The 25,907-nt window shown below is 53.4% G+C and overlaps 1 protein-coding gene across 3 annotated transcripts; it reads left to right on the top strand.

The window, feature by feature from the left end:
• The first annotated feature begins 5,654 nt into the window (after positions 1-5,654).
• SEMA4A (semaphorin 4A) lies at positions 5,655-24,480 on the top strand. 3 transcript variants are annotated; one of them, XM_055324450.1, is made up of 15 exons: positions 5,655-5,819; positions 7,000-7,164; positions 8,615-8,775; positions 9,661-9,723; positions 9,993-10,091; positions 10,312-10,417; positions 11,137-11,253; positions 11,529-11,653; positions 11,807-11,979; positions 12,978-13,128; positions 20,274-20,454; positions 22,124-22,236; positions 22,329-22,486; positions 22,787-22,887; positions 23,235-24,480. In XM_055324450.1, exons 2-15 carry the CDS (start codon positions 7,029-7,031, stop codon positions 23,828-23,830), a joined length of 2,280 nt encoding a protein of 759 aa, XP_055180425.1. In that variant the 5' UTR covers positions 5,655-5,819; positions 7,000-7,028; the 3' UTR covers positions 23,831-24,480. The 3 variants fall into 3 exon arrangements, with proteins under 3 accessions (XP_055180425.1, XP_055180422.1, XP_055180423.1); XM_055324447.1 differs by lacking the exon at positions 5,655-5,819 and adding an exon at positions 6,116-6,287; XM_055324448.1 differs by lacking the exon at positions 5,655-5,819 and adding an exon at positions 6,820-6,839.
• The last annotated feature ends 1,427 nt before the right edge of the window (positions 24,481-25,907 follow it).

Raw genomic sequence — 25,907 nt, 5'->3', positions numbered from 1 at the left:
CCCCCGCCATGCCTGCCATTGCTCCACTCCCTGCCCTGTGCAGACTCTGCTGGAAGTCTTGGACGCCTGGGTTAGGGTCTCCTCTTCTGGGCTGGGGGTAAGGCTGGAAAGTGATGGGTGAGGGGGACCATGGTCCCTGGGGGAGTGGGGGAGGGAAGGGTGCCAGTCTCCTAGCACTTTGGGCATAGACTATCTGTGCCAACTTCAGTGGATAACATAGGGGGTCCTTCTCGGTGGTCCTGTGGCCTCAGACAAGGAGGGGGGAGGGCAGCTCTGGGAATCTCAGAGTGGGGGCAGAGCCTGGGGGGCAGGATGACTGTGTCTCCTCACTGTCCCATCTTATTTTCCTGGGACCGTCCTGTGATAAATTCCATCAGCCACCAGCTGCCCCTCCTGTAATTACAGACAGGGGGCCCTGACACCCCATCCTTGCACTGATGGGAAAACTGAGGTGAGGCAAGCCAGAGGAAATGGAATTGTATGTGTGTTAGCAGGAGAGATAGAGACTAGGCTGTAGAAAGCTTCTCGCTCCTTCTCCACCCAGAACAGGACCCAGGCACTGAGTGTCCAGCTCACCCCAGCACATTTCTTTCTTTCTTTCTTTCTTTCTTTCTTTCTTTCTTTCTTTCTTTCTTTCTTTCTTTTTATTTATTTTTATTTTTTTAAGATTTTATTTATTTATCCATAGAGACAGAGAGAGAGAGAGAGAGGCAGAGACACAGGCAGAGGGAGAAGCAGGCTCCATGCAGAAAGCCTGACGTGGTACTCGATCCAGGGTCTCCAAGATCATGCCCCGGGCGCAGGTGGCGCTAAACCGCTGCACCACCAGGGCTGCCCTCTTTCTTTCTTTTTAAAAAATATTTCATTTATTTCTTTAAGAGAGAGAAAGCAAGCACGAGTAGGGGGCAGAGGCAGAGGGAGAAGCAGACTCCCCACTGAGCATGGAGCCCATCATGGGCTCTATCCCAGGACCCTGGGATCATGACCCAAGCTGAATAACCAATGGAGCCACCCAGGTGCCCCACCTCAGCACATTTCTAACAACAGCCATGGCCACTGCCTGAGACTAGGTCCCTTCTGCCTTACAGCCTAGTTCCTGCTTGGAAGTTCTGATTCCATATAGCAAGGCCAGGAGAGGGTCCCCTGCATAATCTAGGGTGAAGAGAGCCAGGAGAAGCTTGCAGGCTCCCTCTACCTTGCTTCCTTAGAGTAGTTCAGAAATGTAGCCCTTACAATTCTGCTCCAGAGGCTGCACCCAAGTCCCCAACCAGGGAAGGAGGTAGAGGAAAGACTCAGGGACACTCCCAGGCAATAAGTCCTTCTTTAATCCTACCTTCTTCTTTCCTCTTACACCACTAGCTCGGTTGCCTCTGGCCTTGCCACCTTAATTTGTAATCATCTCTTTTCCTGCTACCATGTGCCCCAGAGCAGGGGGAGAAGAGAACAAGTGGGCAAACCCTGAGGACCCCAAGGCCAAGGGGCTGACAGCAGCCGCAGTGAGGAATGAGGAATTGTACTGGGGTTTGTGTGAGTGTGTGTGTGTGTGTGTGTGTGTGTGTGTGTGTGTGTGTGTGTGTGGTGATAAGGCTCTGCTCAGAATCCACTTCTGCTTTCAGCACATGCCTACCCTCCTTACCCCGCCCCAGAAGGAAATGCTCATCTACCACCCGGACCCAGACCTGAAAGGGAACTAAACTTGGCCTCTGAAACCCTCCGCCTGGGGCTGGCACCAGCACACTTCCTTCCTTCTTCTTAGAAATACTATGAAATCTAGAAATGAGCCAAACTGCTCCAGGTGGGGTGGAAAGCCCTTATTTTACCAATGTGAATCAGAAAGAACAAGAACCCTGCCCAGGATCACACAGCAAGGACCCAGGGCTTCTGCTCCCTGGCCCCACAGAGCCTTTTTAATGGTCCTCCCCCAAGCGGAGAGCGGCCAACCTAGAAGGGCTATTTCAACTCTCATGTTAACAGTGAGGAAGCTGAGGTCCAGCAGGGATAGGAAGGCAAGTAGAGTTGGTCAGGATTGGGGCTGGGAGAGGACAAAGCTTCCAGATGCAAAGTTTCCAGCCAGAGCCCTGCTCTTTCATAGGTGGGAAGAAAGCCAGCTCAGACTTGTGTCTGTTTCATCCCTATCTGGTCTAGACCTTTGGAAAGTCCCTTCTGCAGTCTGCCCTCATCCTTCCTCTTCTAGCACTTCTCCTCCTAACAGGTCTCACAGGGTTAGCCAAAGAAGGCTTCTGGGACAGTGGCTTGGAAAGAAATAGCAGAATCTGAATTTGGCAGTGGACCCCTTCCCAGGGGAGTCAGGATAGTAGGAACAGAGAAGCCTTCTTAGCCTTCTCAACCGAGACCCTGCCTCTCAGCTTATTTGCACAGATATTTGCATGTTCACCTGCCTCCTTGGAAAACTCAGTTTGCATGGGGTCAGGCTGGCTGGCAGCCAGGTAGGACCCCTTCCCCCCTGACACAGATGCAGTTCCCCCGGAAGAGGGAAACCCAGAGACACTGACCATAAAAGAGAATTTGGCCCCACATGACCCCTGAACCCAGCTGGCAGACATCTGCAAGGGGATGCCTGCCTGGCAGGGGGAGAGGGAGCTGAGCAAGGACTCCCCCCAGGGGCTAGTGTTCCCCTTCCACCTCCCCCACACATGTGGATTCAGGAGCGGCAGAAGGTGGGGCTGGGGGGACACGGGTAGGAGGAGAAAGAATATGGGGAGATTCTAGTCCCTCCCACTTAGAGATGCGGTCGCCATGGTGACTGAGGACCAGTGAGGCGGGATGGGGTTGAGGATGGGGGGCGGGGGTGTGGCAGGGACGGAGGCACTGGGAGACAGGAACTGCCTGGCATTCCAAGGGGAGGGAAGCACGGTGCATCCCCAAACTCCAGGTAAGGGAGCAGGAGAACTGAAGGGAGGGGGCGGGCCATTGTCTGGTGCTGGCTCTGCCCTGAGGAGGGGGCAGACAGCTGGGGTCGGACCATTGTGTGCGGCACTCAGCTCAGCCTTCCAGCACAGTCAGATTGGAGGAAGAAGCCTAGGAGGCCTTGGGTAAAGGGTTAGGGGGGATTGGGCTGGGTGGGTGGCAAGGAGGCTGAGAGATAGTGTGGGTGGGAAGAGGTGTGGGGATGCTGGGGGAGTAGAAGCTAGGGACATCCCTAGTGCCTTACAGTAGGCACCTAAATATAAGTTGATTTGACTTGCTTGTGATCATAAAAAAGAAGGCAACAAGGGGCAGGGAATATGGAGCTGAGGAAGGGACCCAGGAAGCTGATGTTCCTGAGGACTGTGCTCTCAGGGGCTGCCCCTGAGGCTGGAAGGGAGATGGAGAAGGGGCCACTGGACCTGCTGGGTCCTTGGCAAAGCCTTTCTCCCACCCCTGGAGCCCCTCTCAGTGAAGTATCCATGTGCTCTGGGGCACCACAGAGACAAAGTGCCCCAGAGTTCTCTGGGTGAGCACAGGGTAGGGTGCAGGGTGGATGAGCATGGGGTAGGGGTGCAGGGGGTGAGCACAGAGTACGGGTGTGGGGAGGTGAGCATGGGGTAGGGGTATGGGGGTGGTGAGCATGGGGTAGGGGTACAGGAGGTGAGCAGAGGTTAGAGGTGTGGGGGGTGAGCATGGGACAGGGGTGCGGGGGGGGTGAGCACAGCGTAGGGGTGCAGGGGGGTGAGCATGGGGTAAGGGAGTAGGGTGTGAGACAGGAGAAGATGGAGAACGACATCTCCATCTCCCTTCCCACCTCCACCCCCCACAACTAGATCTTTACCCTGGGCCAGAAAGCCTGACAGGAAAGGGCTACTATCTGCTGTGATCTAGGGGCCCTCGGGGAGCAGTCTCCAGGGGAGGGGGATCCTGGGGTGGAGGACAGTATTGTTGTTATTAGGGGGGTCTCCAGGCTGGAGAGAGAGGAGTTGGGAGCCCCCACAGTGGGGCTGTGAAATGTCGTAGCCCCTAAGGCCTTGTCCATGAACATCTGACCCCTTCTCACCACCCGCAACATCCCCCCCAACTGCTGCACGACTCCAGCTCTCACTGAGACACTTCCCCTGCAGGGCCTCAGTTTCTTCATTTGGACAGTGAAGGAGGAGGTGGGGCTCTTTCAGCTGTGAGCCTCCTTGATGCTGTGGGCAGGACCTGCTGCATCATCTGTAGGCCTGGTATTAAATGAAGATGTGTTGTGGTCCTGTGTCCAGAATGATCAAACACCTTCAGGACGGCAGAACAGCAGACCATGCATGGGCCTTTCTGAATGTGGGCTCCTGTAACTGCCCAGGTCATGTGCCCCTGAAGCCACCCTGGCTGTGGACTCCCCAGCTGCAGCATGGCGATGGCTGTGTGATGTTGCATCTAACTCCAGAGCCTCCCATGAGAGAGGGGCAGTGGCAGAGCAGGTGCCCTTCGTCCCTGTCAGCCTCTTCCACGGAACCAGAACTGATGGCCCTGCTGGATGAGGGGCCCAGACCTCCACCTGATAGCCAGAGAGGTTTCTGTTCCCTCCCGGGTCAGGAGTCCCTGAGATATGGTTTCTGGGTCCAGCAGAGCCAGAGCTTGCCACCCCCACCCTCCCAGCTATCTTTCTGGTCCAAGTGGCTCAGAGCTAAGGGAGGATCACAGGAGCGAGCACTCCCTCTCGGAGTGGTCTCTGGGTGGAGAGGTCTCTTGACCTCTGGGTGGTCAAGGCATTCATTTTTTGAATGAAGCAGATTTGAGCCTACCTTGGCTTCTCCCTGTGTGATCTCCCCGACCCTCACTCTCTTCACCTGTGAAATGGAGCTATGATGGTGCCTATCTGCTAAAATTGGTGGTTAGACCAAAGCTTAATGATGCAAACTATCCATATTGGCTGGAGGGCTGGGAAAGTTGACCTGGGCCAGGAGGGAAACCCCCAGGTCTTGAGGAAGGATGAAATAAGACCAGTATGTTGAATCGAACACCTCCACAGGCCGAAGAAGGGCGTCGGGCTGGGAGCATGCTTCCCCCACAGCCCCCGCCCCCCATCAGAACTCCTCCGTGACCCAGATAAGCCGATCTGTTGGAGCAGAGAGGCCCAGGGCCAGGGCAGGTCCCAGATCTGGGCTGGGCTCTGGAGAGGTGCAGAAGGTGGGGTCCAGGTGGGAGTTTCCCTTGATTCTGAGAGTGGCTTGGCCCATGGCCTCTCCCAAGGACCTGGCTGCCGACTTCTGTGCAAGTCTGGGAGAGTCGAAATAGTCGTCAGAAGGGGACTGGCTGAGACCAACCCCCAGGGAAACAGGGAAAATAGGAGCAGAGGGGCAAGGAAAGAGGGCAAGTAGGCCAAGGAACTCTTTCAAGGGGTGACCAGGGCTGCCCCATGCCAGAGGGATGGCAGTCTCAGGACAGGAAGGACGTCCTGCCTGAGGACCAGTTGTCAGGGAAGGAGTTGGGTCTCCAGTGGGAGTTAGGTTAGCTTGGGCTAGCTGTGCTTTTAAACCAGCTGCCAGCCGGTGTCGGGCTGAGTGGGCCGGAAACAACCCACTTTATAGGCTGTGAGATCTCGGTGCTGGATGCCTCATTAACCCTGCATTACAAGGCTCCCCGCCAGGGCCCCCAGGGAGAGGTGAGCAGTCCTGCCGGGGAGCTCAGATAGGACAAGCTCTGGGGTCCTCCGGAGACCTGATGCTGCCCTGGTAGTGAGGGAGGCCGAGGTGAGGAGGGGACTTCCTCAGCACAGCCACAGCCACAGCCACGGGGGCCAGCCTCCTGCAGCTGTTGCAACCCCAGCTGGACATGGAGGTTTGAAGGTCAGACTGCTGCAGGCACTTCTGAGTACACAGCTGTGGAGGAACCTCATCCTGCTGGTGAGGAAAGAGGAATAGAGAGCAGGGTGTCATGTCTCCCATCTGTGAGGCTTGAGTTCTTGCTTCTTGAAGTCACTCCTGGGCTGGTTAGAAGGGTTGTGGTATGGCAGAGGGCAGAGGGGTGGCTGACATGACCCAGAAATTTTCTGGTCTTTTCAACTTTCTGGATGGATGGAACGAAAGGAAGGGAGACGGAGGCGAGTCTTCTTCTATGGCCCGCCCTGCCCCCCCCTACTTCCGCCCAAGCCAAGGATCTGTCAGGACTCGAGAGGTTGAAATTCTGGTTTTCCAGAACACCCAGTGCTGGCTCTGGCCCTATGGGTTCCTGGAGGGCCGCACTCCCGGCCCAGCCAGGCTGAGCCTTCTATCCCCTGCCTCTGGGGCCTGGGAACCCCCTCCTTTCTCTTGGATGCACCTCCACCCAAGAATCCAGACACCTGGGGGCTCTGCACTGTGGCTGGCTCGAGGGTATGTAGGATTCGGTGGGTGGCTGGGGGTCCAAGGTCCTGGGGACGCTGATGCAGCCACCCAGGGACACAGAGCCTAGGGATAGGGCAGCTGCAGAGAGGCTCTGGGCAGTGCTGGGAGCCTACCTCCCAGCAATGAGAGGGCCATGTAGGCCTGAGCATCAAAGACCTGTGCCCAGCTGGGGCAAGGGGAGAGGTTGGAGCATGCTGGCGCAGGCCCGCCGGGGTCATCTGAGGGCAGGGGTAAGGGTGCAGCACCAGGGTATCCACCAACCTGAAAGTGCTGGGGCAGATGGGTCCCGTTGACCTATGTTATGAGAGAAGGAATCTGCTCCCTGGGAGTCCCCTTCTCTGGGGCCAGGCAGTGGTTTGAGTTCTGGACAATGGGGAGGGAGGGCAAAGAGTAGACAGCAGGGAGGTCTTGCTAAGAGTAAGATGAGGAAAGGCAGAGCAGGGCCAGTGGTGGCCAGGGGTCAGAAGGACAGGCCTGACGGCAGGACTCCGACCCAGAGGGGAACATGAGGCAGCAGGCTGGCGCCTAGGGATGATGGAAGTGAGACTCTGAGGGCGCTGTGCAAAGGAACCTGTCCCCTCCCCGGCAACCCCCACCCCCACGAGTACTTCTGCTGCCTGGGGCTCAGTGATTGGTCCCTGCGGGGGGGATGTGGTGAGGACTGCTCACCCAGGGAGTGCCTGGGTGCCTGTTTCCCCAGAGCCATCTGGTGACAGCCTCTGGCTGAGCATGGCCCTCCTCGCCCTGGGCCTGGACCCCTGGAGCCTCCTGCGCCTTTTCCTCTTCCAACTGTTTCTGGCAAGGCTGCCGCTGACTGCAGGGGGCAGTGGGCAGGGGCCCCTGCCCAGGGTCACGTTCCGGGCAGGTGAGTGTCTGATGGCCAGGCATGGGGCGCCAGCTAAGCTGGCAGGGCGAGGAAGGGAGGGATGGAGGGAGAGAGGAGAAAAGGGATACAGAGAGGTTGCGGTCTCAGATTGATGTCAGATTGGTGTCAGAGCCCCAGAGACTGAGGAAGGAGTGTGTGAAGAAACACTATGTGGTGGCTGGAGGAAGATTGAGGGGGGAGGAGGGGCCGGGTGCTTCTCTGAGGAGGTGATTTCTCCTTCCTTCCTTACCTGGTGCAGTCATCAGGATGGGCATTTCTAAGTGCTTTCACGCCCCCCATGGGCCACCAAAGCCAAGGTCATCCGTGGACCTGGCTGTACAGACCGTGCTGGACTGCGCAGCCTCCATGTCTATGGTCCCAGGGAAGAGGACTCAGGGTACCCACTGGCCCTCTGACATCCAGGGAGAAGGTTCAGGGGGCCTCAGGCTCTGCAGGAGTTGTAGGGGCAGGACTCCCTGAGCACTGCTGCATCTTTAACATCTGTCTGGGGCAACCCAGTGTTGGCCACTGTGCCATGAGCCTCAGCCCTGCCGTTGGGATGCTGGCAGTCCTGGGGGGGAAGCAGATGAGCAGCCGGCCATGCCACAGGCTGGTCAGCTCAGTAACCAAGGGGCTTCTCCCACTCTGGGGGAGGCTACCCTCTCCAGCACCTGCACCCACTTCTCCTTTTGGTCCCAAGATTGTCAGAGCTTCCGAAGGTAACACTTAGCCAGTTGGTCCTCTAACTAGGGCCGAGGTGCAAAGACACCCATGAGAGTCCTGAGGAACGTGAGCCCCTCACTGATGTGCCCAGGGACAGGAGCACATGCACAGCACCCTCTGCCACACCAAAGTGATGAGGAGGGCCTCAGTCAGCCTACCGTAACCAACTCATCTCCCCTGCCCTGGGGACGTCCAGGCATGCCCACAGGGCCTTTGAAAACATGTTTGCTCTCTGCTCAGCCTGCACAGTGATTCTAGTGGTATACGTTTCCTGCTGGAGGAAGGCAAGGGGGGTCGGTGAGTGTGGCCCTACAACCCACAGCTACCAAGACACACAGTCCTGTCTGTCTGTTTTCTGCTCACCCTGCTCCTCCCTGGGGGAGGACTAGCAGATCCTCCCCACCCCCCAGCCCCTCAGGCCTGGAAGAGGATCCAGGTGCCTCACTCTATTTCCTGTCGTTTTGTCTATCTCTTGGATGCAGGCCACCTTCTCCCAGTCCTGGGCTGTCGTTACCCTGTCTCTGGCTGCCTTTTCTCTCCACTGTTGGCTCAACACAAAGCTCCTGTGCTGCCAGTAGGGTGGCTGAAGGGGGAGGTGCCGATGGCAAGTGGGTTCAGCTGCCATGGCCTTGGGACCACACTGTGCCAATGCTTCCCCATCCCCACAAAATCAATTGCCTACCTACCCACTCCTCATCACCCACCCCTTCTCGTCACTTCCCGACAGGGGATGGACGCAGGGCTCTCAGCCTCTTCCAGCAGAAGGGCCTCCAGGATTTTGACACTCTGCTCTTGAGTGGTGATGGAGGCACTCTCTATGTGGGGGCTCGAGAGACCATTCTGGCCTTGGATATCCAGGACTCAGGGATGCCAAAGCTGAAGAACATGGTGAGGAGGCCAGGGACGAAGGGCATGGGCTGGGAGTATGGTGGGGGCTGGCAGCTGTCCGGTGCCTGGACTGCCCATGTGTGACTCACTGTCCAAGAGCAGTAATGAGTAATTCCTGTTACGGACAGATAAGAAATACCACAGTGGTCTCACTATTTGGTGGCATTGTGCATCTTGATTGAATAATATTAATTGCTAATGTGGCTGATATGGAAATCATTGACATACAACAGAAACACTGGCTCAAATTATATCAATAATATGATATCCATCCACTGGTGGAAATCACTGAAGTTTCTGTATTAAATTATAGTCACCCTGCTAATGGGAACAATATGAGGAAGAAAGGGGGAAGGAAGGAAAGGAGGGGGAGAGCTATGATTACTGAGCATCTCTCTGGTTGTGTCTCTCAATGTGTGGTCTGTGGGCCACCTGTGCATAAAGGATGCTCAATGAAAATGCAGAGTCTCTGAGGTGTGAGCCAGGAACTCACATTTTAAACAATTTCCGCAGGAAAGGTGTGGTTTGTCAACTGCTGCTCCGTGTAGCATGCATTGCATTAGGTACTTTACATATGTTCCTGGTTGTGTCCTCTAGAAGCCTGCACAATGGACTAGGACCCCTCAACCAGTAAGTGGCCATGCCTGGAATCACACTGAGGTCTGATTCCATAGGCCATGTTCTACCACAGAGCCATGTCCTAAAATGAATACCAGTATCATCAGAGTAACAGCCATGGTCACAAATTGATGTTATTACAGCTCATCAGCCTGTCACTGATCACTGTGCCTGCTGGTGGCTTCACACCAGACCCAAGGACAGGACAGCAGGTCAAAGCTAAAATGGAAGACCTCATATCCTCTCCCTCCCAACTCCCCACTGCAGATACCCTGGCCAGCCAGTGACCAAAAAAAGAATGAATGTGCATTTAAGAAGAAGAGCATCGAGGTACGTGGAGGTGGGGGTTTAGGGGCTCTGGGTGGAGAGCCCCAGAGTCCCCAGACCATCACGGATGACCTCAGGTTGGGGAGGCAGTAGAGGAAGATTCTCTCTATGATGATGGTCTGCGTCATCCAGGGATGCCTCAACAACTCTGCGACATCCAGGGATGCCTCAACAACTCTGGGCCCTCTTCCCACTGGGAAGTGAGGGGTAGCCTGTGCAGCCCAAGAGTGTGGGGCAAGTGGCCTGGACACCTGAATTCTTTGTCTCCCCAGACACAGTGCTTCAACTTTATCCGTGTCCTGGTCTCTGTCAATGCCACCCACCTGTATGCCTGTGGCACCTTCGCTTTCAGCCCCGCTTGTACCTTCATTGTGAGTTACTGGGAACTCAATTCTCAGACCCAAGCATCCCTTCTCACATCTACTCCTGAGCCATCCTCTGTAGCTCTGGAAAACCCTGCTCTTCCAGATGCAGGATACTTGTGAGCTTCCTGCCCGAATTCCCCTCCATGTCCCTCTCCCTCCCTCAGGCCCCTCATTTCCCAGACATGAGACTCTGGCATTCTGGCCCCCAGCCTCTCCCCCCCTTTAGGAACTCCAAGATTCCTACCTGTTGCCCATCTCTGAGGACAAGGTTGTGGAAGGGAAGGGCCAAAGTCCCTTTGACCCTGCCCATAAGCACACAGCTGTCTTAGCAGGTGAGTATCAGGTTCCCAACATCTGCTTGCCTGGGTCATTCTGTGAAATATGGAAGCTGACAGTTTCCTGGAAGGCAGGGGACTGAGGGAGGGGAGCCAGGAGCCTCTGAGCACCAGATCAGAGAGAGACTCAGGCACCCCAATCATCAGCTCCTGTTGAAGCTGCCACAAAGGAGGTACAGAGAGGTTCACATTGGCAAGAGGGTCTGGGAAGGGTCTTAGGCAGAGAAGAGGCCTGAGGTTCAGCCATTTGTTCTGTAGAGGTTACACAGAGATTACAGTCTGTGCCCTCCTGACACCAACCATGACAGACTCTCCACTCTGGCTTCCTGGACCAGGTGGCTTTTGGCTTTTGAGTGGGACCCTGAAAGATAGGTAGGTGGGCAGGGAAGATGTTCCAGGAAGAGGAGGGTAGGACCAAGGTATGGAAGCAGAAGACACAGCCACCTTTGGGGGAAGAAAGGGTGATTCTATTTGGCAGGTGGTTTAGCTGAGTGTGTGAGTGAGCACACAGAAGGACTTGCGGTGGCTATTCCCTGTAGCAATATTCTCTAACGAGGGTGCCCAGTGGCATCTGTGCCCTGGACTCTGGGTGCCGCAGGAGGGCGTGGAGCACAGACAGGCATGCTGGAGAGGGATGTGAGTGCTGGCCGAGTAGAGGCAGGTCTGAAGAGGGCAGAGGCACCCTCCAACGACGAGGCCTCTGCCCTCTGCCCTAGATGGAATGCTCTATTCTGGCACCATGAACAATTTCCTGGGCAGCGAGCCCATCTTGATCCGCACGCTGGGACCCCAGCCCGTCCTCAAGACCGACAATTTCCTCCGTTGGCTGCAGCGTAAGGACCCGAGTCCCCCAGCACAGGTCTGGCCCTGCCCTGAGCGCAGAGCGCGGGCCGAGAGCCGAGAGCCACGGTCACAGCATCCCGCGGTCCTCCGCACTGAGGCACAGAGTCGGGTTGGTGCCAGGCAGCACTGCTGGGGGAGGGGTGCAGTTCCCGCCCCCAGGGAGCGCCAGTAAACCGAGGGAGGAGCAGGCGGCCCCCGGTCCTGGCACGCTGCAGAACCAGCCTCGGGGTGTCCCAGCCCTAACCCTATGTGCCCCGCCCCGCAGCGGACGCCTCCTTCGTGGCAGCCATCCCTTCGACCCACTTCGTCTACTTCTTCTTCGAGGAGACAGCCAGCGAGTTCGAGTTCTTTGAGAAGCTCCACACGTCGCGGGTGGCCAGAGTCTGCAAGGTCTGCGGCCCAGGCGGGGGCGGGGCTGGCCGTGGGAGAAGCCAATGGGGAGTAGTCAGGGGCGGGGCCTACGCCCAGGGTCAAATGGGAGCGGGGCGGGCGCCGTGGGTGGAACTGGCGGGGGGCTTGCCTGACCCCGCTCCCCCGCGCCAGAACGACGTGGGCGGGGACAAGCTGCTGCAGAAGAAGTGGACCACTTTCCTGAAGGCCCAGCTGCTGTGCTCTCAGCCGGGGCAGCTGCCCTTCAACGTCATCCGCCACGCCGTCCTGCTGCCCGCCGCTGCCCCCGCCGAGCCCCGCGTCTACGCGACCTTCAGCTCTCAGTGGTGAGCCTCTAGGCAGGTCGGGGGTCCCTTGGGTCTAGGTGACGTGAGCACTTCACCTAGGAAGGCATGTGACCATCATTATGTCCCAGAAATCTGACTTGCGCCCTTCGTGTAGATGGGAAAATACAGCTCAGGTTTTTACTCGTTTATGTCCCACCCGGTTCCAAAACGGATAGGAGTCAGCTTACGGAAGGCAAACATTGAGACCAGACAAGGTAAAACTGATGAAGAAATGGGAGTGAAAGGAGAATAAGAAGGCAGGGATAGCGTCAGCACATCATAAACGTTTGTCATTTATGCAATGTTGGGATGCTCTGTTAGCTGCGAGCTTCCTAGTGGCCAGAGCAAAGAGGGAAACACCATCAGTGTCACTAAGATAAAAATAGTCATTGATGAGAGACTGAGAAAAGTTCATTGATTTGCTGTGATCTGGCCCCACTGTTTAGGTACCTGCCGATGACATGTCAGGTATCAGAGCTATCTGCTGTAAGCAGGGGCTGGTATCAGTGGCATCCAGAGTTGAGAACATGTGTGTGCCACAATCAGGTTAAAGAGAACAAGAGAAGCCTTCTGTCTCCACAGACTGGGGCTGAAGGAATAAGAAAAATCTCATAGTCAGGCTCTGGTTGGTTGTCTGAGGATCAGAAATCCATGGGACACAGGAGCAGGGCTTCATCTGGAGCCTGTTGGGAGCTGGTTACATTGCCCCTTCCATGGGTACAGCCCAGTCTGGGCAGGAAAGGCAGGAGCCACCCCAAGGCCTGAACCCCAGTTAATTGTCCTTAAGGATAATCACACTTCAAATCCTAAGATGAGCCAGAGTCAGGGTCTCTTCTAACCCTTATCATCACAGCTGGGGGGAAAGTAGGTAGCAATAGGCCAACCCAGCCCTCCATACTCCTGCCCTCCAGAGCTTTCTCACAGGGTGGGCCAGGGCTGGAGGAAGAGCTTCCTGGAATAGCAGAGGAGATGATCGTGTCCCCTCTGGCTGTCCACAGGCAGATTGGTGGGACCAGGAGCTCTGCTGTCTGTGCCTTCTCTCTCAAGGACATCAAGCATGTCTTTGAGGGGAAGTACAAGGAGTTGAATAAAGAGACTTCACGCTGGACTACTTATGGAGTCCCCGAGATCAGTCCCCGGCCAGGCAGTGTGAGTACCACCCCCAAAACTGAGCAATGCCCCACTGCCACTGATACACACACATCCCACACATCAAAGTACCTGTCATGGCACAATAAATGTCCAATAAATGTTAGTGCTTCCTGCCCTAACCAGTCCTGTCCGCTCAGGTGCACACCTGCTCCAGCGGTCCAGATGCCACAGGTGTCCAACCCATCCTACACACAGAGAAATCCCCCCCTTCACTAAGTGCACACCAAATACCTGGGTGTATCAGTGAGGAAACAAGGGAGCACGGGCTGTGCCAAGGACTGGCTGGGCATCTTCATCTGCATTTCTTATTTAACTTTTTTTTTTAAAGATTTTATTTATTTATTCACGAGAGACAGAGAGAGAGAGACACAGGCAGAGAGAGAAGCAGGCTCCATGCAGGTATCATGATGCGAGACTTGATCCGGAACTCCAGGATCACGCCCTGGGCTGAAGGCAGGCACTAAACCGCTGAGCCATCCAGGGATCCCCTAACTTTTGTGTTTTGATCAGAGTTGTATACGGCCACCATTTATAGAATCATATACCTCTACATGGTTCGTTACAAAAAACAGCCCTATTCCCTGTCCTACACTTTTCCCTCTCTAGAAGGATAACCACCTTCAACTCTTTTAGCCTTTTTGTATTTATCTTCAAATCTCTAAATCTCTGCCATACTTTTATTGCTACTTCTTGATGTTTGAATTCCCATTCTGGATGCTAAAGATTTACCTGTGCTCTCCTACTCCCCACCCAGTTACGTATGCGCTGGAGCTGGCCTAGAGCAACCAGCAAGAACTGTTTTTGGCTTCTCTTTCCAAATTCACGTGCACCAACATAACACTGGTAGCCTGAAACTAGCCGTGCTGGAAGTACGTGCCACGACATTCAGCAAACACTACAAATCAGGGCTCCCCCACCCCCACCCCAGAACTGCTCCACCAGCACAACATTGCACCCACCCCTCATCTCCCAACATAGTTATATAATAATTTTGGTTAGATCAATATTTATATTAGGACTCTTATGCACAGCTGAGCCAGGTAGCAGGCCATGATTACTTTTCCTTTTTTGCATAATTTAAAATTTTCCTTGGGGTAAATAATGATCTTTCTTTCTTCTTTTTTCTTTCTTTCTTTCTTTTCTCTGTCTCCTATCCTCCTCCTCCTCCTCCTCTTCCTCCTCCTTCTTTTTGGCTTGCTTTTTTAAATTTTTATTTATTTATTTATTTTTATTTTTAAATTTTTTTTTTTATTTATGATAGTCACACACACACAGAGAGAGAGAGAGAGAGAGGCAGAGACACAGGCAGAGGGATAAGCAGGCTCCATGCACCGGGAGCCCAACGTGGGATTCGATCCCAGGTCTCCAGGATCGCGCCCTGGGCCAAAGGCAGGCGCCAAACCACTGCGCCACCCAGGGATCCCCCTTGCTTTGTTTTCTAAGTCCTTATCATTAATTCAACCACAAACTCTTCCTCAATGATCTGCATCTCTTCTGAAGACAGATGGATTAGGCATTCTAACAGTCTCATCTTCCTGGAAGTGGTTCTTGCCTGCTGCAGTCTGCACTGGGGGCCGCTCTGTCCTGGGCACTGCTGCTGCCCTGGAATTTCCCTTCTTATCATTCTGGGCATTCCCTTTGTATCTCTGTGACATTCTCGTGTTTCTTACATCCCATAGCTTCCTCTTTTTTTTTTCTTTTACTATCTTTTATAAAATATTTTTATTTTTTAAAGATTTTATTTATTTGAGAGAGAGAGCAAGAGAAAGAGAACATGATTAGAAATGAGGGGCAAAGGGAGTGAGAGAAGCAGACTCTCGCCAGCAGGACCCAATACAGGGCTCCATCTCAGGACTGTGGGATCATGACCTGAGCCAAAGGCAGATGCTTAACCAACTGAGCCAGCCAGATGCCCCTAAGATTTTTATTTTATTTTATTAAGATTTTATTTATTTATTGAGAGAAGAGAGAGACAGAGAGAATGAGCTTGGTGAGGGGCAGAAGCAGAGGGAGAAACTGGCTCCCCGCTGAGGAGGGGAGCCCAACTCAGAGCTTGATCCCCAGGACCCTGGATCATGACCTGAGCCAAAAGTGACGCCCAACTAACTGAGCTACCCAGGTGCTCCAGGTTTTTATTTTTAAGTAATCTCTACACCCAACATGGGGCTCAAACTCACAACCCTGAGTTCAAGTCACATGCTCTTGCAACTGAGCCAGTCAGGCACCCCCCCCTTTTTTTACTATCTTATTTTTTTAAAAGATTTATTTATTTATTTGAGAGAAAGGAAGAGCACACAGAGGGAGAGGCAGAGGGAAAAGCAGACACCCCCCCCCCCCAGCACTGAGCAGGGAGCTGGATGTGTGGCTTGATCCCAGGATCCCGGGATCATGACTTGAGCTGAAGGCAGATATTTCACTGAGCCCCCCAGGTGCCCCTTTACTGTCTTAAGTGGAGCAGAGCCTCCATAGATTCCTAGAAAGGGATATATATGGCAGGTAAATATTTTGAGACTAAAAGTGTCTGAGAATGTCTTTATTCTACTTTTGCATTTGGTAGTTTGATGTGTGCATGTAATTCTAGATTAGAAATCATCTTCCTACAAAACTTTGAAGGCGGGATCCCTGGGTGGTGCAGCGGTTTGGCGCCTGCCTTTGGCCCAGGGCGCGATCCTGGAGACCCGGGATCGAATCCCACATTGGGCTCCCGGTGCATGGAGCCTGCTTCTCCCTCTGCCTGTGTCTCTGCCTCTCTCTCTCTCTCTCTCTCTCTCTCTCTCTGTGACTATCATAAATAAATAAAAATTAAAAAAAATAAGTCAAAAAAAAAAAAAAAACTTTGAAGGCTTGCCCTCTTGTCTTCCAGGGGGGTAGCAGTGCAGAGTTCTTCTGATTCTTCAGTCTCTGAAAGTCCCTGTTCTCACTGGAATCTTATAGGGCCTTCTCTTGGTCCCTAGTTGTTCTGAAATGTTGCGCTTTGATGGGAGTGTGTTCATTTACTGGACATGTAACCTGACCCTCAGCCTGTACGTTTAGTTCCTTCAGCTTGAAGTTCTCTTGAACAATTTTCTCCTATTATCTTTATATTTAACGAATATTTTCCGAGGCTGCCTGCTGCTGTTCTAAGCTCTGGGGAACACGGCAGTGAATGAAGCAGACAGAAGTCTCTTCCCTCATGGAGCAGACTCCCCTGCTAGAATGTTTCATCACATCTTACTGGACCTCCTGGACTGGTCTTCTTTATAAATCCTGTCCAGTTTTCCAGGTCTTCGGTTTTGCCCTACATTCTGGGAGAGTGTCTCAATTTTTTTTTAAAGATTTTATTATTTAATCATGAGAATACACAGAGAGAGAGAGAAAAAAAAAAGAGAGAATACACAGAGAGGAGACAGAGAGAGAGAGAGAGAGGCAGAGGCGCTAAACCGCTGAGCCACCCAGGCTGCCCAGAGTGTCTCATTTTTATCTTCGAATCCTTCTATCAGATTTTTTTTAAATTTTTATTTATTTATGATAGTCACAGAGAGAGAGAGAGAGAGAGAGAGGCAGAGACACAGGCAGAGGGAGAAGCAGGCTCCATGCACTGGGAGCCCGACGTGGGATTCGATCCCAGGTCTCCAGGATCGCACCCTGGGCCAAAGGCAGGCGCCAAACCGCTGTGCCACCCAGGGATCCCTTCTATCAGATTTTTAATTCCTGCTAAAATACTTAATTTCCTAGATTTTTTTTGAGCTTTGAATATCTTTTTTATAAAAACGTTCTACTAAGTTTGTTGTTGTTATTTAAACAGGTGAAGTTTCCGACCAGGCTCATGCTATTCAGTTTCCATTTCTATCAATCACAAATTTGTATAAAGCAGCAAAACTGGGGGCACCTGGGTGGCTCAGTCTATTAAGCATCTAACTCTTGGTTTTAGCTCAGGTCATGATATCAGGGTCGTGGGATCAAGCCCCCATGTTGAGCTCCATGCTCAGTGGGGAGTCTGCTTGGAATTCTTTCCCTTCCCCTGCTTTCTCTCTCACTCTCTAAAATAAATAAATCCTCTTTAAAGAGCAGCAAAACAGGGATGCCTGGGTGGCTCAGGGGTTGGGTATCTGCCTTCGGCTCAGGGCATGATCCTGGAGTCCCAGGATCGAGTCCCACATTGGGCTCCCTGGATGGAGCCTGCTTCTCCCTCTCCCTGTGTCTCTGCCTCTCTGTGTGTCTTTCATGAATAAATAAATAAAATCTTTAAAAAAAAAAAAGGCAGCAGAACTGAAGGGCGGATGATTGTTGTATAGGCTCTAAATTGCTTTCCATGTCTCATTTGGGATAATTTGTGTAAGAATCTTGATCTTTTTAAGTATTTGGAAACATCAAATGAAAGTGAAAGAAAAAAATGTTCTATTATAGATAGTGTCACACATATAAACAAAGTAGACAGAATAGCATGAGGGACCTCCATATACCCACCAACCAGCTTCAATGCATGGCCAAGCAAACTTGTTCCCCCTTGGTTTTTTGTTGTTTTTTTAAAAGATTTTATTTATTTATTCATAGACATAGGCATAGGCAGAGGGAGAAGCAGGCTCCTCGCAGGGAGCCTAATGCAGGACTTGATCCTAGGATCCCGGGATCATGCCCTGAGCCAAAAGCAGACACTCAACTACTGAGCCATGCAGGCGTCCCTATATCTATCCTTTTGTAAATAAAGTTACATTCCCAGGTTTCAGATGGATGTATCGGGGGGCACCAATCAACCCACTGTATCATCCATAAATATTTTTCGTATCTTCAAAAGATAAAGGCTTTTAAAAAAATAGCCATAGTACCACTTCATACCACAAAAATGATTAATTCTTTAATATGCATTTAGCATTCAAATTTCCAATAGTCTCCAAGATGTCATAAGAGTTGTTTAAAATACAGTTTACTTGAATCAAAATCTACATAAGATATATAAATTTGGATTGGCTCTCTACTTTTTTTTTTAAGTTTATGTATTTAAGCACCTTCTACATCCAACATGGGGCTTGAAGTCAGCCCTGAGATCAAGAGTGGTACGCTCTATTGACTGAGCCAGGCAGGTGCCCCTTGGATTAGTTGTTCTTTTAAGTCTCTTTTAATCTGTGTTTCTTTTCTTTTCTTTCTTTTTTTTTTTAAAGATTTTATTTATTTATTCATGAGAGACACAGAGAGAGAGGCAGAGACACAGGCAGAGGGAGAAGCAGGCTCCATGCAGGGAGCCTGACATGGGACTAGATCCCAGGACCCCAGGATCACGCCCTGGGCCGAAGGCAGGTGCTAAACCGCTGAGCCACCCAGGGATCCCCTGTGTTTCTTTTCTATCTTCTTATTTTCTCTTGCCATTTACTTGTCGAATTTTTCAGTCTAGATCTTGGTTACTATGCGTCTCTAGGGTGGGGTTGCAGTATTTCCTGTAAATTCACTGGAGGTTGGGCCTAAAGACTTGGTCAAGTCAGAGTTTGACTTGGGGGCAAGACCCCTTCACCATGATTGTGGGTCTTCCTTTGGGATACACATGATGTCTGGCTCCCTCTCTGAAGTCGGGAGTCCTCTTCTGTTCTGGTTTCATGAGCACACGCTCTTGTCTTCAGGAAGTGATCATATTTTGTTGTGAATGTCTCTTTTCTCTGAGTTAGTTAGCCTCTTATTTGTTTGTTCCATTTGTTTGTTTTGGTCTCTTTCGTGTTCATGGTTTAACTCATGTGTCTGGTAGCCCTGGGCTCTCTGCTCACATTTCAGAGCGAGGATGTGAGGTCATTTGGAAGCTGCACAGGGGGAGATGTGACTGGTCTGCTTGGGCCCCCCCATGTCCCCAGAGAAGATGGCCTGGCTGGGAGCTTTTCTCCAAGACCCTTGATATCAATAGTATTAGGTCTTACTGCTGACGCCCAGTCAGTTTTCTGGGGCCTTCTTCTAGCCTTGTGTTTGGAGGGACATAGCCTAGCTGCTGGTCCTGGGGGGAAGAGTCTCCACAAGTGCTTTGCTTCCCTGCCTTCACCCCCAGCTTTCGTGGTGTGCCTGCCACCCTCTGCTTTACCCTCCCCAGAGAAGGAGCCTCCAGTCCGGGGCCAGGGCCCCAACTACACACCTTCAAATACTCTTCTGACACAGCCGCTTCCTTGCCCCACTCCCAGTGGGGGCCGCTCATCCATGACCTTTAGGAATTCTGCCTTGTAAATCAGATAGTTTTGGTGACCCCAGGGCTGGCTTAAGAAAATTCTGCTAGGTCTTTTACCATTCGCTCATTTGCTTTCCAGCTTCTACATTGCGGCTGTCTTTGCTTCCCCTTCTCTTCTCCCCTTTCTGGGGTGAGGAGGAAGTGAGAGGAGGTGCATGTGTTCATTCTGGCATCAGAATGAAATATAGATGTTATTACGTCACTTTGCAAATAAGGAAATTGAAACTCAGGGAGGTGGAGCAGCCTGTCGGAGGACACAGCTGGCAGGTGACAGAGTGGGACTGGCCCTGAGATGGCACCCTTAGGGTACAGAGGATCAGGACACAGCATGCTGGGTTTGGCAGGGTCTTCACAGAACAGTCGGCCCACCCCCTGCCCTCCACCCCTCCATATTATGGGTGAAAAAAAGGAGGCCCAGAATAGAGAAGGGGCTGTGCCAGATTCATGTAGCAAGTTCATGTGACACCGTGGGGAGGAGTGCTCCCTGCCGTACCCCCTCCTTCTGTGATATCTTTCATTTAGTCACTGACTCAGCAAACCTTTCCTGGGTACCAGCTGTGTGCCAGGTCTTGTGCTGAGTGAGCCTGGGGCTACGGACGTGAGTGCATCTTCCCTCATCCTACTTCCTGCTGACTGCCAGGCACCCCTAGTGAGGGCACCAAGGAGAGGGAGAGATAACAGCTAACATTTACTTACTTCATGTCATGCCCCGTTCTAATTACTTTTCACAAATTCATGCGTTGCCTCCTCACAGCAGGCCGATGATACACTGCACTGTGTGCAGAGCCTGCAAATCAAAGCCAGGCCACTCCAGAGCTTTCACCACCACCCCTGTGCCCTCAACACCTGAGATAAGGAGATGAGGACCTCCTCTGGAGCACTGGGAAGGAGGTGGGAGGGAAATAGCAATGGTGAGCTGCTGGAAGGGCATGTGCTGACCTGAGGTGCCTCCTTCCCCCTCTAGTGCTCCGTAGGCCCCTCTTCTGATAAAGCCTTGACCTTCATGAAGGACCATTTCCTGATGGATGAGCAGGTGATGGGGACACCCTTGCTGGTGCAGTCGGGTGTGGAGTACACAAGGCTGGCAGTGGAAACAGCCCAGGGCGTCGATGGGCACAGCCACCTGGTCATGTACCTGGGCACCGGTGAGTAAAGTGCTGTAGGTGTCTCCCTGTGACCAAGCAGGGATTGCAAGCCAGGTTGACAAGGGAAGCCGTGGAGCTCCTTCACTCATGCTTTTACTCAACAAACGCTTTCTGAACATGTACGGTGGGCCTGGCACCCTGCTAGGCTCCAAGAATACGGTGGGGTAACCAAACAGCCCAGAATCCATCCTTTCTGAACTTTGAGTCTAGAGGCGGAGAGAACAAAGAGGGGTCTGGTGGCCTTAGGAGGAGCTGTTTGTCTCCTGGAAAAGCCATGTCAGAGCCAGAACGGAAAAGCCATGTCAGAGCCAGAACGGAAAAGCCATGTCAGAGCCAGAACCGTGAAGACTGGGCAGGTGGCAGGTAGTTTGGAGCAGCCAGGGCAGGGCCACGCCTTTAGGAAGCTGGCCTTGAAGGGGAAGTTGGGGGGGGGGGATGACTGGGGGAAGTTGTGGGGTCCCACCAGCATGCTTTTTTTTTTTTTAAAGATTTTATTTATTCATTCATGATAGACATAGAGAGAGAGAGAGAGGCAGAGACACAGGCAGAGGAAGAAGCAGGCTCCATGCAGGGAGCCCGATGTGGGACTCGATCCCGGGACTCCAGGATCACGCCCGGGGCCAAAGGCAGGCGCCAAACTGCTGAGCCACCCAGGGATCCCCTATGCTTTTGTTTTTTAAAGATGAGAAGGTCATGGGGATCCAGGAGGGAGGCAGATGGAGAAGAAATGAGCAGGCCAGGGGATAACTGGCAGGTGAAGTCGCAGAAGGAGCAGGAAGCCAGAGTCCAGAATGTAGGAAGGGGGCAGTCCCCAGGCTGGGATGGGATGAAGAAGTAGAAGGTAAGGCTGGGAAGCAAACACAGCTATTATGGACAGGCTTTTGTGTTCCGTGCAGGAGGAGGACACAGTACCTTGGGCTGGGAACAAGAGGTGGAAAAGGTGGGAGGCTTGAAGAGAGAGAGGTAGATTCAAAAGTCACTGTGGAGAGAAGGGGAGAGTCAGCAGGGCGATGTGGAAGGCTGCCAGGCATGTCTGTGGAGGGCCCGATGGGGGTGGATGAGCTGGAACTTGGGTGGAAGAAACCTGCAAGTGTGCTGATTCTCTCAGGACATGTGCCCGACCGCAACATTAGCCGCACACATACTGGGCTCTGGTGGGGAGCTCGACACACTGAAGCTTGGTGCTGGTGGAATCCGTGGAGATGCACAACAAACATGCCACATGAGCCCATGACCTAGGGTGTTAGGAGATCAGAGGTCGACTTTGAGTGAGGGCGGATCAGGAAGGCCAGCTGGGGAGGTGGCAGTGGGTACAGGGTGGTCAGCGTGGACCTTGCTGTTATGTCCTGGAGTAGGGACACATGCTGGAGGTGAGGATGGCTGGCGGCGGGCTTTCTACAGAAGCACTCGGCTGTCCACTGCCCGACTCCACAGAGGAAGTGGGTTGGGTTCCTGAAAAGCAAAGACAGAGGGACAGGGGGTTCCAAGCCATTTATAACAGAATTCACGTTATCTTCCCTGCATAGAGGGGAGCAGCCTAATAGACCTGTGTCTGTGCCCAGCTCACTCTGAAGGAATGTTCTGGTGGTTGGGAGGCCATCTGGGGTCAGAGGCAGCCTGATGGGGGTCTATGGATGGGGTGACAGCTCTGCTCTCTCCCTCCCCACAGCCACAGGGTCCCTCCATAAGGCTGTGGTGAGTGAGGATAACAGTGCCCATCTGGTGGAGGAAATCCAGCTGTTCCCTGAACCTGTCCGCAACTTGCTGCTGGCCCCCGCACAGGTGGCAAGGGGCCTCTGGCAAAGTGGGGGCTTGGGTGCTGGATCCCTCCTGGGTGCGGCGAGGCACCCTGTCACCATCCCTCTCTTTTCCAGGGTGCAGTGTTTGTGGGCTTCTCAGGGGGCATCTGGAGGATTCCCCGAGCCAACTGTAGCATCTATGAGAGCTGTGTGGACTGTGTCCTTGCCCGGGACCCCCACTGTGCCTGGGACCCTGAGTCTCGAACCTGCTGCCTCCTGCCTACCCCCATCCCGTGAGTGCCTGTCCTGGACAGGGTCGCAATGGGCCCACCAGGATCTTCTCACCCAGCATGCATGATCCTTCCTTCCTCCAGGGACTACCGGCACATTCCCTCCAAGAATCCCTATCCTGTGGCAGGTTCTTCCTGGGACAGAGTTGCCACAAACAGGCTTGAAGCCGCTCCAGCCCTCCTGGGTTCACCTTCCCTTCCTCTCTGGCTGTCTTGTCTCAGGCCCACCTCCCTCTCCTTCTTCCTTCTCTTCCCACTTTGGTCCCTGTCAAGGCTTGAGGTTTGCTTTCCCTGCCTTCTCAGGAAGTCCTGGAGACAGGACATGGAGCAAGGGAATCCAAACTGGGCATGTGCCACTGGCCCCATGGGCAGGAGCTTCCAGCCTCAGAGCCGCCCCCAAATGAGTGAGTGTGAAACCAGGGGGTAGTGGGAAGGCTCAGGTGGGCGTCTCTGCCTTCATCTCTTCCCTCAGCACCCAGACTTGGGGTGGATTTGAGTCCTGGTTTAGGGAGGTGGGATAGGAATCTAAGCTGGGATTCAGGATTGAGGCTGAAGTCTGTTTTTGGTGTCAGAGCTGGAGTCGAATGGACTGAGGTTAGTTTGGGGTCCAGACGAGATAGACGAGGGATCAGAGTTGAGTTTGGGAGCTGCCATGGAAGCTGGAGATGGGAGTCAGGTCCAAATGCTGGGAGTACTCCTCCAAGCTCCTGCTCCCCCTCCCTCATGCGCTTCCCCCTCCCTCCATCTCCAGTTAAAGAAGTTCTGGCCATCCCCAACTCCATCCTGGAGCTCCCCTGCCCCCATCTGTCAGCCCTGGCCTCCTATCGCTGGAGTCGTGGCTTGGCACAGGTCCCAGAAGCCTCGGCTGCCGCGGTCTACAATGGCTCCTTGGTGCTGCTGCTGCGTGGTGGGGTGGGGGGCCTGTACCAGTGCTGGGCCACAGAGAATGGCTTCTCGTACCCTGTAGTCTCCTACTGGGTGCACAGCCAGGACCAGCCCCTGGCCTTGGACCCTGAATTGGCGGGCATTCCCCGGGAGCGCATGGAAGCCCCACTGACCAGGGTTGGTGGTGGGGCTGCCCTGGCTGCTCCGCGGTCCTACTGGCCCCACTTCCTCACAGTTACAGTACTCCTGGCCCTGGTGCTTTTAGGAGGCCTCCTCCTCCTCCTCACCTCCCCGCTGGGGGTGCTCCGAGCCCGGGGCAAGGTACAGGGCTGTGAGACCTTGCCCCCGGGGGAGAAGGCCCCCCTGAGTCGAGAGCAGCACCTCCAACCTCCCAAGGAACTCAGGACCTCTGCCAGCAATGTGGACGCTGACAACAACCATCTAGGCCCTGATGTGGCTTAAACTCTGGGCACAGGCTGGGGGGGGCGGGCCCCCCGGGCACACTAGCTGGGGGGACCTGGGACAGCACAGCACAAAAGATCACCTTCCTGCCATGCCACAGTGGCCCTCAGTGGGGCTGACACAGTGGCCCTCAGAGGCTGACACAGTGGCCTGACCCCCTGGGGGCCTGCCCTGTACCACGCACACGGGCTCTCCAACTGCCTGTCCCAACCTGGGTCAAATAAGAGCAGATCCTTCAGCTCCGGCCATTCCAAGATCCTCCAGGAACAGACTGCTTCAGGAGACCCTACAACATGTGAGTGAGTGTTCACCAACATATAAACAAGCCTGCATGCCCGCTGCCCCCGCAGCAGCAGCTGCCATACCACCCACCAAGGCTCTGCTCTCCCAGGGCTCCTGCTTCCCTTATCAACCGTGCACTGCTGACTTCTGGGAAGTCCTTCTGGAAGTTTGACCACCTTCCTTCTTGTTTCGTTTGGGGGAGATTCTGGTCCCTGCTGGCCCGGCTAGAATAACAGGGGTAATCTGAGCCTTGTTCACTCCTTTTTCTGGCTGACCTTGATCTCTCTCCTCTCCCCTTTCCTTTATTTTGGGATTCAGAAAACTGCTTGTCACAGACAGTTTATTTTTTATTAAAAAGACAAAGCTCACTGCTGGTGCTGTTTCTGTCAGAGCAAAATGCTGCTGCTGCTGCAGAGAACTGTGGGGTGGAGGGGGCAGGCAGCCCTAGGGCTGCAGCAGGGAGGAATGCTTGGTTTGTGGGGTGGTTGCTCTCTCCAAATGTACACCACCTCTTCTGCCCCTGCCAGCTTCCTGCACAGAACCAACCCCGCAGCCTTTTCCTCTGCTCTGGCATCGCCAGAGAGTGCCTCCAACTCTGAGCTCAGGCCAGAGCCGTCCCTGTGGAGCAGCCTCAGCTTGGCCTGGGCAGCACCTCATCCATCATAACCCCCGCTGCTTCCAATCCCCTGCTGTCCCGCTGTCTCTCCCCTTCCCTTCTCCACAGCCGCAGGTGGTGTCAACTGTGGATGAACTGAATTTTTGGAGACACTGTACAGCCACCCCCATTCTGGCCACACCCTTCCCAAATCTGACAAATAGTGCTCTGTCCACACCCCTGGGCTACCTCCCTGGAGGATCCCCAAGACTCTTCCCACCTCTGCTGAGACTGCCAGCTTTGCCCCTCATTCTATCACTCCCTCACCTTCCAGCTCCCCTCTCCCACTCGCAGGTGTGCTGGCTGTTCTCTGCAGGATCCAAACAAAGGATGACGCTGCCCAACCATCCCCCCTACCCTGCCCACCAATGGTTCTTTTTCCTGTTCTCACCAAACACTAGACAGGGTCCTTTCTGGCCGCCTGCCCATGGCTCCCCCAGGGAGGACCTCACCCTCCTGAGTGCCCTGTGGTCTGGCTTTCTCCCCCACCTCTCTGCAAAAATGATTCTCTAAAACTACCCATAAGCCCCCACTGACCATACCCTCTGTACCACCTTCATGCTTTGCCACCACATTCCAATAATTCTCTTTCTCTATGGCTTCTTTTTATTTTTTATTTTTATTTTTTAATTAAAATTTTTAACTAAATTTTTAAAATTTATTTATTCATGAGAGACATAGAGGGAGAGAGGCAGAGACACAGGCAGAGGGAGAAGCAGACTCCATGCAGGGAGCCTGACACGGGACTCGATCCCAGGACTCCAGGATCACGTCCTGGGCCGAAGGCAGGCACCAAACTGCTGAGCCACCCAGGGATCCCCTCTATGGCTTATTTTTAAAATGTTTTTATTTTTCACTGTGTTACAAAGCAAATAACATAAAATTTACCCTCTTAACCATTTTTAAGCATGCAGTTCAGTAGCGTTAACTATATTCACATTGCTGTGTAATGCCTCTAGAGCTTTTCATTTTGCACATCTGAGTCTATGCCCATCGAACAACATCCCCCCATTTCCCCGTCCCTGCAGCCCCTGGCAACCAACATTCTGCTTGCTATGAATTTGGCTACTTTTGGTACTTCATGTAAGTGGAATCACACAGTATTTGGCCTTCTGCGACTGGCTTTTTTCACTCACCATA

The sequence above is a fragment of the Nyctereutes procyonoides genome, unplaced genomic scaffold, assembly GCF_905146905.1.
Source record: "Nyctereutes procyonoides isolate TBG_1078 unplaced genomic scaffold, NYPRO_anot_genome, whole genome shotgun sequence".
Lineage (NCBI taxonomy): Eukaryota > Metazoa > Chordata > Mammalia > Carnivora > Canidae > Nyctereutes > Nyctereutes procyonoides.
This window is presented reverse-complemented; position numbering and strand designations above follow the sequence as displayed.